This window comes from Rhinolophus ferrumequinum, chromosome 12 (assembly GCF_004115265.2).
Source record: "Rhinolophus ferrumequinum isolate MPI-CBG mRhiFer1 chromosome 12, mRhiFer1_v1.p, whole genome shotgun sequence".
Classification (NCBI taxonomy): Eukaryota; Metazoa; Chordata; class Mammalia; order Chiroptera; family Rhinolophidae; genus Rhinolophus; species Rhinolophus ferrumequinum.
In genome coordinates this window covers 33,729,163-33,742,166 of record NC_046295.1, presented here as the reverse complement: position 1 = coordinate 33,742,166, position 13,004 = coordinate 33,729,163, and the positions used below count along the sequence as shown (strand labels likewise).

General features: G+C 41.0%; 1 protein-coding gene across 5 annotated transcripts in view; it reads left to right on the top strand.

Moving 5' to 3' along the window:
* SMARCA2 (SWI/SNF related, matrix associated, actin dependent regulator of chromatin, subfamily a, member 2) overlaps positions 1–13,004 on the top strand; it is a 162,410-nt gene that overhangs the window by 94,116 nt on the left and 55,290 nt on the right. For all 5 annotated transcript variants that reach the window (XM_033122457.1, XM_033122460.1, XM_033122459.1 and 2 more), the window contains 2 exons: positions 2,144–2,221; positions 6,923–7,141. In XM_033122457.1, coding sequence (XP_032978348.1) covers positions 2,144–2,221; positions 6,923–7,141 — 297 coding nt within the window. The remainder of the gene's footprint in view (positions 1–2,143; positions 2,222–6,922; positions 7,142–13,004) is intronic.

The window sequence follows — 13,004 nt, the reverse complement described above, 5'->3', positions numbered from 1 at the left end:
AAGATTATCTTAAAAGCAGTTGCTAGAGGGACCTCAAGGCTTGGCCAGTAGATGCGTCCCTCGTGTCTCCCGGGAGGTGCAACCAGCATGCTTTCTTGTACTGTAAGTGCTGCTTTCCGTAGGGCAGATGCAGAACTTCAGAGAGGCCACTTGCAGGGGCAGAATCAGCTAGATGAGAGAAGGCAAAGCTGAAAGGGGCCCCACTTGCCCTTTCTCTCTGCCATTCTCCAGAGCCTTCTGTCTCTTGTCTTTTGATCAGAGATCACAGGACCTCAGTACATTTATAGGACAAGCCTTCACAACCTTGTTTAAACCTGACCTGGTTTAGATAGGATGCAAGGTAGCATGGAGCTTCCCAACCTTTGGAGGCCGAGGCCGTAGGGAGATGTTGATCTCTTGCAGCCCTGAGGGCCTCCGCGTGGAGCCTGGAGTGGAATCCAGTGCTGCTCCCTTCTAGCTGTGAGCAGCCTTGATGGGACTTCACACCCCTGCCAGGTTATCAGTGTGTCAGACACATGTTACCGTTTTCTGAGGGGCCAGTATCATGATGTGAAGAACGTTTGGGGACACTGATAGACTACAGTCAAGGGCTCTGATTCTGAGTATCCAAGGCAGCGTGGACTGCCATCTCCACGGTTGACGGCACAAGAATTACTAGGGCACAAAGAACCCAGGAAGATTATTGCCCACTTCCCTTTGAGTTTGTTTTCTCTGAAGGTCAGGCTACTGTGGGCAGGCTTCTTGCCAGTTTACAAGATAATCTTTTCATCTTGGGCATGGGGAAAGCCCAAACCCCCCATTGTGCAGGCAGTGAATGAAAGGGTAACGTGTAACGTGGTTCTTAGAACAGGGTGAGCAAAGCAGGACATTGTTCACCAGAGGACATGGGAACCAGATTCTTCATACTGTGAAGTCTCAGCCCACTCCCAGCTAGTCTGTGTCTTTGGCAGATGAAATGTAATATTTAGATAAAATGTGACTTTAATCAATCTAGAGATGACCTAGAATAGACGATTTTTATAACATCAGTTTTTTACTTTATTGAACTGCATTCATTTCTAACACAGTGCATGAAACGTTATCTTGGGACCCGCCAGAATCATCTGATTTCAGCTGCTGCTACACTCGTACCCTTTCTAGACCAAGCTGTCTCGTTCTGAACACATGATTAAAGAAATTGGATGTTTGAAATTCTGAGTTTTCCTCTTTTTTTCCATCTGCTGATACACTGAAATTTCCCATTTGGTTTTTAACAAGCTCACTCAGCAAGTGACAAAAATAATTTTGTAAGGTTAAGTTCTATAGTATATGCCTAAATTTTAGAGTCATTTTTTTAAAAGTGTAGAAGTCATAGCATAATATTTCTTTAAAAACTCAAGAACTCAGTTTCTGAGAAATTTTGCAGAGAGATAATATACCTTGGTCTAACATAATATAAAGTGAAAATGTTGACCCTTATGTAATTGCTTTCTCTACTTCATTTAAATTATTTTAATCAGGTACAGTTATATAGGGGTTTTGTTTTTGATACCTTTTTTCATATCCACAGATCTAACCATTAGCATAATAATGCCCACTAAAATACATTGATGAAACATATCTTAAAGGCTATATATTTGCCGTATATATGATTTTTATGGTCTTGCTCTGTGCCTACTCACAAAGTTTCATGTACTCATGTTTTTTGTAAGGCTTTGAAAATGAGCATTTATATTTGAGATAAGATTCATAGAGTCAAAAGAATTAATGTTAGGCGCTTTGTCATGTTACAGTCCTTATTTAAATCTTACATCTTCTCTGTGATGTAAATGTCAAGCCCATTTTACAGATGAGGTCACTGAGGCAGGGAGACATTAAGTAACTTGTTTTAAAAGTAAGGGAATCAACATACACACCCAAGAGGACCAGTATTTCTTATAGCATACCATGTTTTTTTCCTAAATAGATTTTGCTTTAGGAAGATGGTTTGAACAACTTGGAAAATACTAATGGCAAGTACTGTACCCACTGACTCTTCTTTCTGGCTTGAGAAATGGAACCCCTATGGCTTGGAGGACAAATTCACCTCACTCATTTGTACCTCACTCTAATTGTTCAACGTCTCTCCTAAAGCCCATTAAATCATTCTGTTTCTTAACCCCAGGAAGAAGATGAAGTACCAGATGATGAGACTCTGAACCAAATGATCGCTCGACGAGAAGAAGAATTTGATCTTTTTATGGTAATATTACAGAAAATCGTGGAAACAAATGCCTTATTCCCCTTTTTCTATTAATGCAAGATGTCTGGAGCCTGTGTGCCCTGGCAGAATTTCATTTGTGAAGCCTGTGCCTTTCCTTCAGTTCAGAGGCTGCACACTGGCTGGATTTAGCCTGTAGACATATTTTGTTTGGCCCACGCAGTGTTTTTTAAAATTTCGAATTTGTTGCCAACATAAAAAAGAATCCTGATTTCTGGCTTCTCTTAAAATTTGAGAGTGGGCAATACCAGGCCCACGTCTCTATATGGAAACAGTTGGCTAGAACTGAGTAGCAGCTGCACCCTCTGGGCCGGCCATGTGGTCTGCAGTTTACCATAGCTCCCCTCCCCAACTCCCAGCTCATTTCTCATCCCCGGCCAGCAGCATTCAGGAAACCTGCCCTGCTCCTCAAGGCAGAGATTGCAGCTCTTCCTTAGCTGTCTCCTTACTGGATCAAAACAAACATGCTCTCTATGGGGGCAGGTGGACAGCAACTAAAACAACACCGGGATGCCTCTTCTTATTGTTGAAGAGAGCATGCTTAAGCAAATAGGAACTTTCCAGATGCACATGAAGGTGTAGCCTTCATTCAAAGATCAGAATTGGTTGGTTTTTATTGGTACAAAGTAGATATAAAAGAACCTGGACATTTGAGGATTTGATGTCCATGGTTTCAACATTGACATTTCATGATACGTAGTCATCTGCTAAAACCTGAATTTGATGTATGTGTGTGTGGCCTGCCACAAGGTCACAATGTATAGGGAGCAAGCCCCTTGCCTAGTGAGGGAGGCTCTCAGAAGTAATATTTTATTGCATTCTTCAGGCATTTGCTATAGTGCTTTTGTTTACCTCTATATCCCCAATGCTCGAAACAGCACATAGTAGTTGTTCAATAAATATTTGTTGAATGAATGGTGGCATTTGCAAAATTGCAGGCTTTGTGAAAACGCCAGCATGCATCAGGATGTATGAAATTGCGAGACTCCATCTAATACCTTCAATCATTTTGATCTTTAGAACATTTAGCCTGATTGTGGAGTGAGTGAATAAATGTAAACTGAAACTCTGACGTTTGAATGCAGAACCCCAAAATCAGGGGCCCCAAACTTGAATGCACTCAGGACTCAGACAAATACTTTGCATGAGTGAAATAGGTGGACCACGGTGGGTAAATGGCAGTGAACTGGAGCTGCTGTGTCAAGGGCACAGAGCTGCAAACCTCATGTAGCCAGAAATTCCAAATTTTCAGGAGAAGCTAGAAATCTGGGTTGTTACATGCACTCTCTGGGTTTCAAAATGTTTGCAATTAAATTCAATTTTTTATTATTATATAACACTGCAGGCCAAACAAAACATGACCATGGGCCAAATATGACCGGCAAGGTTTGCAATCTCTGCCTGGTTAGCCTAGACCAGCGGAGAGGGGAACTCCAGCTGTGTGGAGGCTTATGTTATTTTTGATTGGGTGTTTTTCTCTAGGGAACAATGATTGTGTCCACACATAATGATTCAAGATAAAAGACATTCAATGCTTTCTCAGGAAACTTTTAGGTAGCCATGGGAATAACTCCTAACCTGGGATGTGTACATTTTTCCCCCTCCTAAATGAAGCACCCTACTCAGATAAGGCCATTTTAGAGAGAAATGACAGAAGGAAAAAAAAACAAAACCAAAGACTTTAACAGCACAGTCGACATGGTGTGTTCATACCTAAATTTCTGAACTCATAATGTTGGTCATCATCTTTATAGATTATTCTCTATTTAGGGAGATTAGAGGTACACGTAGGAAATAGACATCTTCTCTCTCCTTGAGGAAATTATTAAAATGTAGATTAGTGGGGAACACTGAAGCAAGAGGCCCTCTACTTCCCTGGCTGATCACTGATGGGCGATAATTCAGCACTGCTATAGCTTTAGGTGCTCTGGAGACCATGGGAAGGATAAGCTGCCTGCCTTTATACAAATTAGATGAGGCTTAGAGATAGAGATTTCCATCAGCAGCCCCTAAATAAGGGAAAACGAGTACTTCTCTTTTCTTTTGGGCTGGGTATTTGTAGAGATTGAAAGCCTCAAAAAAAAGTTGGAATGTTGGGCCAAGGCACAGCTTTCTTTTAATTTGAGAACATTTTATCACGCAAAGAACAGACTTTGAACAGGTGAAGCTGGTTAGGGAACACTTTTTTGTAGGGATTTTGATTTTGTGAATGTTCTGCTTATTTCTTAATAGTTAACTTCTCGTTTTTGGATTATACAGATTTTTGGTTTGGTTTGGTTTCTCTTTTGTTTGTTTTTTTAAATTAAATTTATTGGGGTAACATTGGTTAATAACATTATATAAGTTTCAGGTGGACTACGTTATAATACAACATCTGTGTATTGCATTGTATGTTTTTTAAAGTCGTCTAATGGACTGTCTGCCTTTGGTCAATTGACTATTGATTAGCACGTCCACCAGGGGGCAGGAAAGCAAATTGGAATCCTTGCCAGCTACTCTGGTTAAAAAGTTTAGTCAGAAACAAGAATGGAATGTAAGCTAGATTTGGATTCAGTATTAAAACTCTTATCTATTATTATAAAAGAATTAGTTCTCTGTAAAATTAATACAAACTTATTTGATTTTGTATCATAGACACTGTAGTTAAATAACATATTAAGCAGATAGTCTCTGTAAATGAAAACCTTACCGTTGAACATTTTTCTTGTTTTCTCCTTCTAAAAATGTGACTTCAGAAAAAGTTATCTCTCATACTGATTACCTATTAATTTTTTCCTAAAAAGATCTGTGACAGGTCAAGATATATATCTGAAACATTTTGCTAACATTCAAACATTAAGCTTTTAGCTGCTATGCTCCCTACAAAGACAAGAAGTCCTTTTAAAAATGACTGTACTTGTAAGGTTTATTATCAGGTTTTAAGACAAACATATTCATGTAGTATATGAATAATAAAATAGACTTACTTCAATATCAACTTCAGATTTTTGTACTAGTATTCTACAAGTAGAAATCTCTGGGAAGAGATGCATTCATCAGAACTTTAAGCTTATTAAAAATTGCATCAACCCTTCCTAAAAGAAAAAAAAGCAACTGTGATTTATTTTATCAATCTCAGCAAAGGTTTATTTTCTCAATTGTGGACAAACGCATGGCATGTCATTTTACAGGTCTTGCTGTAGGTAAGGGTAGCAGCCAACGTAAAAGTTGAAGTGCCAATATGTTGTCATTTCAGTGTTGCACTTTAACAAAAAATGGTTTTCTTATTAGCTGTCTAATAACTATTAGGAGATTACCTCAAGAAGCCCCTCTTTAAATTGCACTGTTAACAAGGCACCCTCTGTGTGCTGCTTACAAAGGTTTGATGGGTCCCGTTTCTGATCCTAGGACATTAGAAGGCAGGATTAAGACAGCCTCTCCAGCTAACTATAGCATATGACGGAACGGGATGGCCACATTTATCTACCAATGGGACTCCACAATGCTCCAAGCCTACCCAGCTTGGGAATATAATGATTTCCAAAAATGTTTAAGCATAGTTTAGGGAACTTTGAACTTTCATTTTTAAATAGATTCTAGAGATCAAATTTGGATTTGAATTTGAAATTTCATTTACATTCTGTTACCAATTTTAGCTCTTAAGGAAAAATTATATTGAATCCCCATTTCAGTTCGGTAGAACTGAAGGAAGAAAGCGGGAAAAGGTAAATCGTTTTTTGGTTAATGGTCTGTTCAGTAGGAGAAAGGGTACATCTAGCTAGTAATATGTAACTAATGTATATAGGAATTCAGTGGAGGTTTTGATTTTTTTTTAGCTATCAAATTGTTTAGTTATAGGTTAAAGCCATATACGTGGCACTTAATTTATTAACAAGTGTAGTGGAATTTTGAAAAGCAAGCAAGACATGGGGAAATAGACATTTTGAAGGCTACGAAAGGATACGAAAGGGAGCCATTTCATTAATAACTTGACCCTTTGAGATGAGATTACCTCTGAGGTATCTCTCTCTGTGATATAATATTTTCATAAAAGCTAAACTTTCTAAAAGCTAAACAGTTGAGGGGCATTCCTCTCACAGAGCCCATGGTGTACTGCAAATTCAACACATTCACGGCCAACTGACTAGTAATCAAACCATTTATGTGCCCACGTGTCCACGTCTAACTGAAGGTGATGGCTGTTCTGTTAGTGACACTCGAGTTGCTGATTTTTTTTTTACCTGGTTATTTAGTCAAAAGCATGAGCCCTATTGAGTAAAAAGGAAGTTTTCTTAATGAATTTTCTCTTTTATATGCTTGAAGAACACTTTTATGCCGGGGCAGCAGTGAATTGTATCACCAGGGCTCATCTTTTTAAAATACATTCCCAATTTGAATCTTCTGTTACTTAAGGGGAAGCTTTGCACACCTATAGACTAAGAAGAGGAGTTTTTAAAGAGTGGTTTTTTTTAAATGCATAAATAAATTTCAACGATGGATATAGAGGAAGGGAAGAGACTTTACTGGACACTGTACTTGAGGGATGGGCTAGAACAAGTCAGCCAGGGGAGAGAGTCTCCATGGGAGAAGCCGAAAGGGATCCTGCAGCTGTAGGAGCCAACTTGTGAAAGGTGTATGTGCTGTCAAGTCTGTACTGTACAGAATCCCAATTCCGATTGGTGAAACTTCTGTTAATACGTGCAGCGTATGGACATGGACCGGCGGAGGGAGGATGCCCGGAACCCAAAGCGCAAGCCTCGCTTAATGGAGGAAGATGAGCTGCCCTCCTGGATTATTAAAGATGACGCCGAAGTAGAAAGGCTTACGTGTGAAGAAGAGGAGGAGAAAATATTCGGGAGGGGGTCTCGCCAGCGCCGGGACGTGGACTACAGCGACGCCCTCACGGAGAAGCAGTGGCTGCGGGTAGGTGTGGCTTTCTCAACTGTCCTTGCCAGGTGTGGTTTCTTGTGGGCTTGGAGAAATCAGGGACCCGAGAGCTAGAGCGCTTTTGAGGGACACAAGTTGCTAGTAAACGGGGAGATGGCTGTTGAACATAGATCAAGTTATTTTGCTGTTGCCGTGGAGTCATTCTACATGTCAAGGCAGTGCCTTGAAATATGAAGAATTTTTTGCTGGAGCAGAGTTGGTCATTGGAAAGCGCAGGATTATTAGAGCTATGAGACCCACTAGTGTTTTATGACCAATTGCCTGGTCACGCCTCACTCTCTCGAAGTTAGAATCAAAATGTGGAAGGTGGCCTTAGAGATCTTTTTAATCGTTCCCCCTCATTTCATGGTCATTAATCGGAGTTTTACTTTTCCAAGGCCTGCAGAAATGGTTCAGGGACAGTGCGGCATTTTCTAACTGCATTGTTATTTTGAAAGAGCCAGAAGGTGCCTTTGTACTCTCTTGGTTTTACAGACAACACAGTTGAAGCCCAGAGAAGTTAAGTGACTGTAGGATCACTGGCTAGAAATAACAGGATCAGGAGTGCTGTTGCATTTGTGGGTTCACCTTTAGTTGGATCTGATCTGTTCATCGCAAACACAGACTGGGTCCTGGGACTCGGGTCACTGACACTTAGAAATGTTATTCTTTAGTTGTGGGGGTTTTTTGTGTTGGTTTTTTTCCCCCTGCTTTGCAAAATGTTGATTTCTCATTTTGACTGAGGAATGAAATCTCAGAAGGTTCTTTGGGGAGCACAAAAATATCAAAATGTTCCCAGGAGCCATGTGTGTGAATGCCAAGGCAAGTGTGAATCTTCCATTGGAAGGTTTGGCCCTACTTTCCATTAGCAGGGGTAGACTTATTACCTAGACAGAGTGATGAGGGACACGCATTCCAGGCAGGACCAGGAAATGCATGCTGGAAATAGTAATGCAATTGGGTGAAAAGCAAACAAAACAGAGGCTGCTGTTTTTGTGTTGTTCATTTTATCAAAAGAGAATATAATCCCCAAGCTTTGTAAAACAGATTTTTAGGACCTAGGTCATAAGTAGGTAGGTAAGTAGAAACGTGATGGGGAAGTATTTTGAGACTGGATGTTCAACGGCAGACAGGTCTTGGCTCCACTTGAGATGTGATTTACTCAGGATGTTGTATGATGAGAGAGACGTGATCTGAATTTCGAAAAGATTGAAGACTGTGGTATTCTGAAAAGAGACTAAGAAAGCATTGCTCATGTTTATGGTTGAACGATGGCTAGGAAATGTAACTTTTGTGTTTTTGTTTTACTGTCATATCCAGATATTCCAGTGGTCTCAGAATACAGTTTTATGGATTTCTTTGTAAGGTTGTAGCTGTATAACATTCTATAATGTGGGGAGATTTGTGTTTGTTTAATAATAATTTCTGAGTTGAGGAAAATCTATTCCCTTTCTTTTTATTTAAGCGATCAATTAAGCACCTGAAGTACTGTTACAGGAGACAAGACAATAATTTAGGCCAACATTTTAAAGTTAATTTTATATATGAATAATCTTCAGATATTACAAAAGCACAATAACCTGGTTTATTGGGCAAGAATGTAGCTGAACTTTTCATTTTTTTATAATCATTTGGAAATGCTCTTAAGAAAGACAACAATTTGAATCTTAGAAAGTTTGCAGGTTTAGAATACCTCATTTTTTCCCTTTTTTTGTTCAATTTCTGTCACTAATGATTAGCACAACACTTAGCCCATAGTAGAGACTTAATGAATGTTTGTGAAATGAAATTATAACCTTATAAGAGGAAAGTGGAAAGTTACTAATTTATCAGTAATGTTAGGATAGCATTTCTCTTTCTAGTGTATCTAGTAGACTTCCTTTTATCTAGAAATGGGAAACTCCTTTGTTTTACAAAACGACACTGTGAAATTGATTGTTCATAATTTTCAACCTCAGGTACACTGCAAAATGCCAAGTCACCCAAGAAGGACAAAACTGTTCTTAGTACAGCTTGATTGTAATATATCTTTTTGTAAACCAATCTTTTGAAAATTGGATGTCCATTTTTGGTATGAGCTGGTAACTTTCTGTTAACGGGGACATAACAATTAATACGGAATATGGAATGCCCCATAGCCTAAGTGTTCAAAATAGATGCTTGCTGTCATTTGTTTTTTTGTTCACCAGTAGCAATCCTGCTTAACATCAGCCTATTAAGTTTTTCTGATAATAAAATTAGATTCAAAAGGTTCTCATGGGCCTGAATATGAAGAGATATTCTCGACTGGCCTATGATTGAACGCGTCGAGCAAACCCAGCCAACACAGCCTTGAAAGGGAATTTGGCAAGAACCATCATGTAAGAAATGCTGTAACAGGGCTAAAATAATTCTTCTTTTTCCTGGCAATGTTGTACAAAGCCTGCTTGGCAGAGGCGTCGAAGATACATAGAATCCCAGAGTTGGGAGGCAGCTGAATGGAGCAGCTATGCATCCTGTCTCTGCAGTGCCCATGCCAAGAGGCCGGCCGGCCCTAGAGGAAGCAGTCTGCCTTTTGTCTGCCTGGCCCCTCCGGTTCGTGGCCAGCCCCGATTGTTAGTTCTTCTGCCCTTTGAACAGAATCCTCTTTCCCTGGAGCTGCTCCTCCTTGGCCTTGATTCCATTCCCTGGGGTGAACAGAACAATATTTTTCCCCTCTTTAGCATCACATCCCACTGGATAAAATGTTCGAGGACTCATGTACTGTCTGGAATGAACTTTCTACCCTCCTCTTTCATCTGGACTTCTCTCATCCTACAAGGCCCAACCAAGGCAGTTGCCACTTCTGTGGTGCTTCACAAGTAATACTAATGGCCCTTTCTACTGTGTTCTCGTGTTTTTTTGCTTGTCCTTCTGGCACAGCTCAAATCTAATTCTCTAGTTTTCTTGGTAGGTACCGACATTCCTGCTTTCCTGGCTAGTTAATAAGCTGAATCTTGTTAGAACTTAGGTCTTCCATGTACCAATAGTAAGTGCCCATCAATTGCCAAATTGAAATAACATCAACTGATCTGTAAGAGTATAGCCTAGGGTAATGTTCACCGCTGCAACAGATGAACCTACACGTGTCCTATTTGTAGGCCTAACCAAAAAAAAGGAGAATTTTATTTCTCATATAAAAGTCCAAAGTGGATATTCCTGGTTGGTGGGGGCAGCTGTTCTCCACGTGTCCATTCAAGGATCCAGGCTGACCGAGCCTCTGCCAGCTTGGACAGCCCCAGCCCAGGGAGCTGAAAGGAGGGAAGAAAGACAGCGTGGAATGGTGAGTGTGGAGTTCTAATGGGCTCGGTCTGAGTGGTTCCATGTCACTTCTGCTCACGTTCCATTGGCTAGAACTCAGTCATGTGACCACACTAGCTGTAAGGAAGCCTGGGAAATCTGGGCAATAAGCCCAGAAAAATAAGATTTTGGTGACTTGGTGGCAGTCTCTCCCTCAGAACACTTAGGTTAAATTTAAGTTATTTGGCCACTTTCTTTAAAATTTTTATTATGGTCTCATCACAAGCAGGTTTTATTTTATAATCATAGTTTGCTAAAAATTCCCACAGTGTCCTTTAGACAATCTGTTTAGTTGGAAGATTTTTAATTTTTTTCTGTATTTTTAATGTTCTTTTAAATGAGAAGGATAACAATTTCCAACATAGCTCAGTCAAAAAGAAAAGAAAAAAAGGTTTTTAGGTTGTTTTGAAATTCCTGTTTCCATTGAGGAAACTTAAATTTCTTTGGTGTTAGCCAGTCTCCAGTTAGCTTCATCTTTTGGGGGTAGTCATTTCAACATTCATGTACTCTATGGGCTACTTCTGTCTTCTCCTGGGGGTTCCTGGCCCATCTTTCTTCCCCAGATGGCATCCGGATAAAGGTGGAAGCTGGCATTGGGGGCAGACCCCCTGGTTCTCCCTCTATCCTGTGGGTGTCCTCTGGGCTCAGGCAGGGCTGCTGGTCTGTCCCTTCCTTGGAGGTCTTGACCTGTAACTGGTCCCATCTCATCCTTTGAGACTTTGATCACATGTGCAGTTAAAGTCTGGGATCCAGGCCAGAGTCTCCAGTGGGCAGGTTTTCCTCACTCCAAAGACTCATGAAGACTCCGACCTCTCTGATCTCATAACGCTCTCAGCTCGTTTGTATCCTATTTAGGAAATCTGCAAACTCTTGGCTGCTTTCTTCACACTGCTGGAACATATAGGATAGTCTAACTCTTTTTCTCAGCACCTGCTAAGTTATCATCAAGGAGTTGTCAAGCCTGAAGCTTCTGGAATGTGATGGTTGGGCAGATCAGGAAGCTCTTTAAAACAAGCAATAAAAAATGTCTTACTTTTGCAAATTCTGTAAAACTGTCTGACCATTTGAACACATAGTGACGGACCCTCCCAGAGCCTTGGAAGGAGCTGTGAAGTGAGAGTCCTGAAGCTCATGTTTCATGAGCTTCACAGTAAATCTACCTCTAGGCATTTTGAGTGCCTCAATCCTCTTGCTCCCTGCACCCACACCTATAATACACCAGGTTTGGACCCTGAAGAGTGACTATTCCATTTCAACCCCAGGTGGATGCCCTGCGATTCAATTTTGGAACTAACTACCCAGAGTTTTAACATAAACCTTACCAAGACACGAAGGACTGAGTCCCCAGCAAGATTGCACTACTTCTGATACCAGCTGTAAGTTCTAGGGTCCCCAGGCCACTTGTACTTCTAACTGACTGGCTATACATTCAGGGGTTCTCATGACTCCCCCAGGCTCAGTAATTTGCTGTGACGACTCACAGAACTCAGGAAAGTGCTACTTGTGATTATAATTTTATTATGAAAGATGCAAATCAGGAGGACCAGCCAAATGGAGAGAGACATAGTCGAGTTCTGTAGGGGACACAGAGCTTCCCTGCCCTCTCCTCATGGACTCGGGGTGCATCACCCTCTTGGCACATCACTGTGTTCCCCAACCAGGAGGGTCCCCTCTGCTCAGTGTCCAGAGTTTTTACTGACGTCTCATTATGTTGCCATGATTGATTAAGTCATTGGCCACGTGACTGAAGTCAGTCTCCAGGCCCCCATCCACCTGTCTCAGTGTGCCAGCTTCCCAAATCATGTGGTTGGGCTTTCTGGTGACCAGCCCCAACCATGAAGCTGTGTAGGTTACCACCTTGAGCCACCTCATTAGCATGACAAAGACTGCTGTCACTTATGAAATTCTAAGGGTCTTAGAAGTTTTATTGCCAGGGACCCAGGACAAAGGCCAGATTTTTTTATACGACATGTTGCAAGCACTATCCTCAGGCCTGACCTCTTACCTCTCTTCTTGACTCTCTTTCTCTCCAGTGAAAGGGCTCTCTCCCTACCCTGCTTTCCTGTATTAGAGCAACTTCCCATACACACGTGGCCGCCATAGCGCTCTGCACCATGGCTTCTGGTGCAGTTCTGAGAGTTCCCCGCCCACCAAGTAAAGCTTAGTTCTTAATGACAAAGAGCACTTGGAATTGAGGAAACTCCTCTCCATCCAAAAAGCCTGACTCAGACTGCTGCTGATGGTAGGCTCAGCCATCCTGTTTTGGAAGTCAGTGGTGTCATTTGTCTTTTTGTCTTTGCATACCAACTTCATCTCAGTTCACCTCAAGGCAGTGTGTCGCTCCCTTGAACAGGGAATGGACTCTTAGAAAGTGTGGAAGAGAATGTGGTCTTAAAAATATTTTATCCCTTACCGTTTTACAGCTTTCTCATGGTGTATCCAAGGTGATAACAGCACTAAATTATGTATGATATATATATATGTGTGCATTTGCACACATAGAATAATTGGCTCATGTTGATAATTTCTTGGAGAAATATCT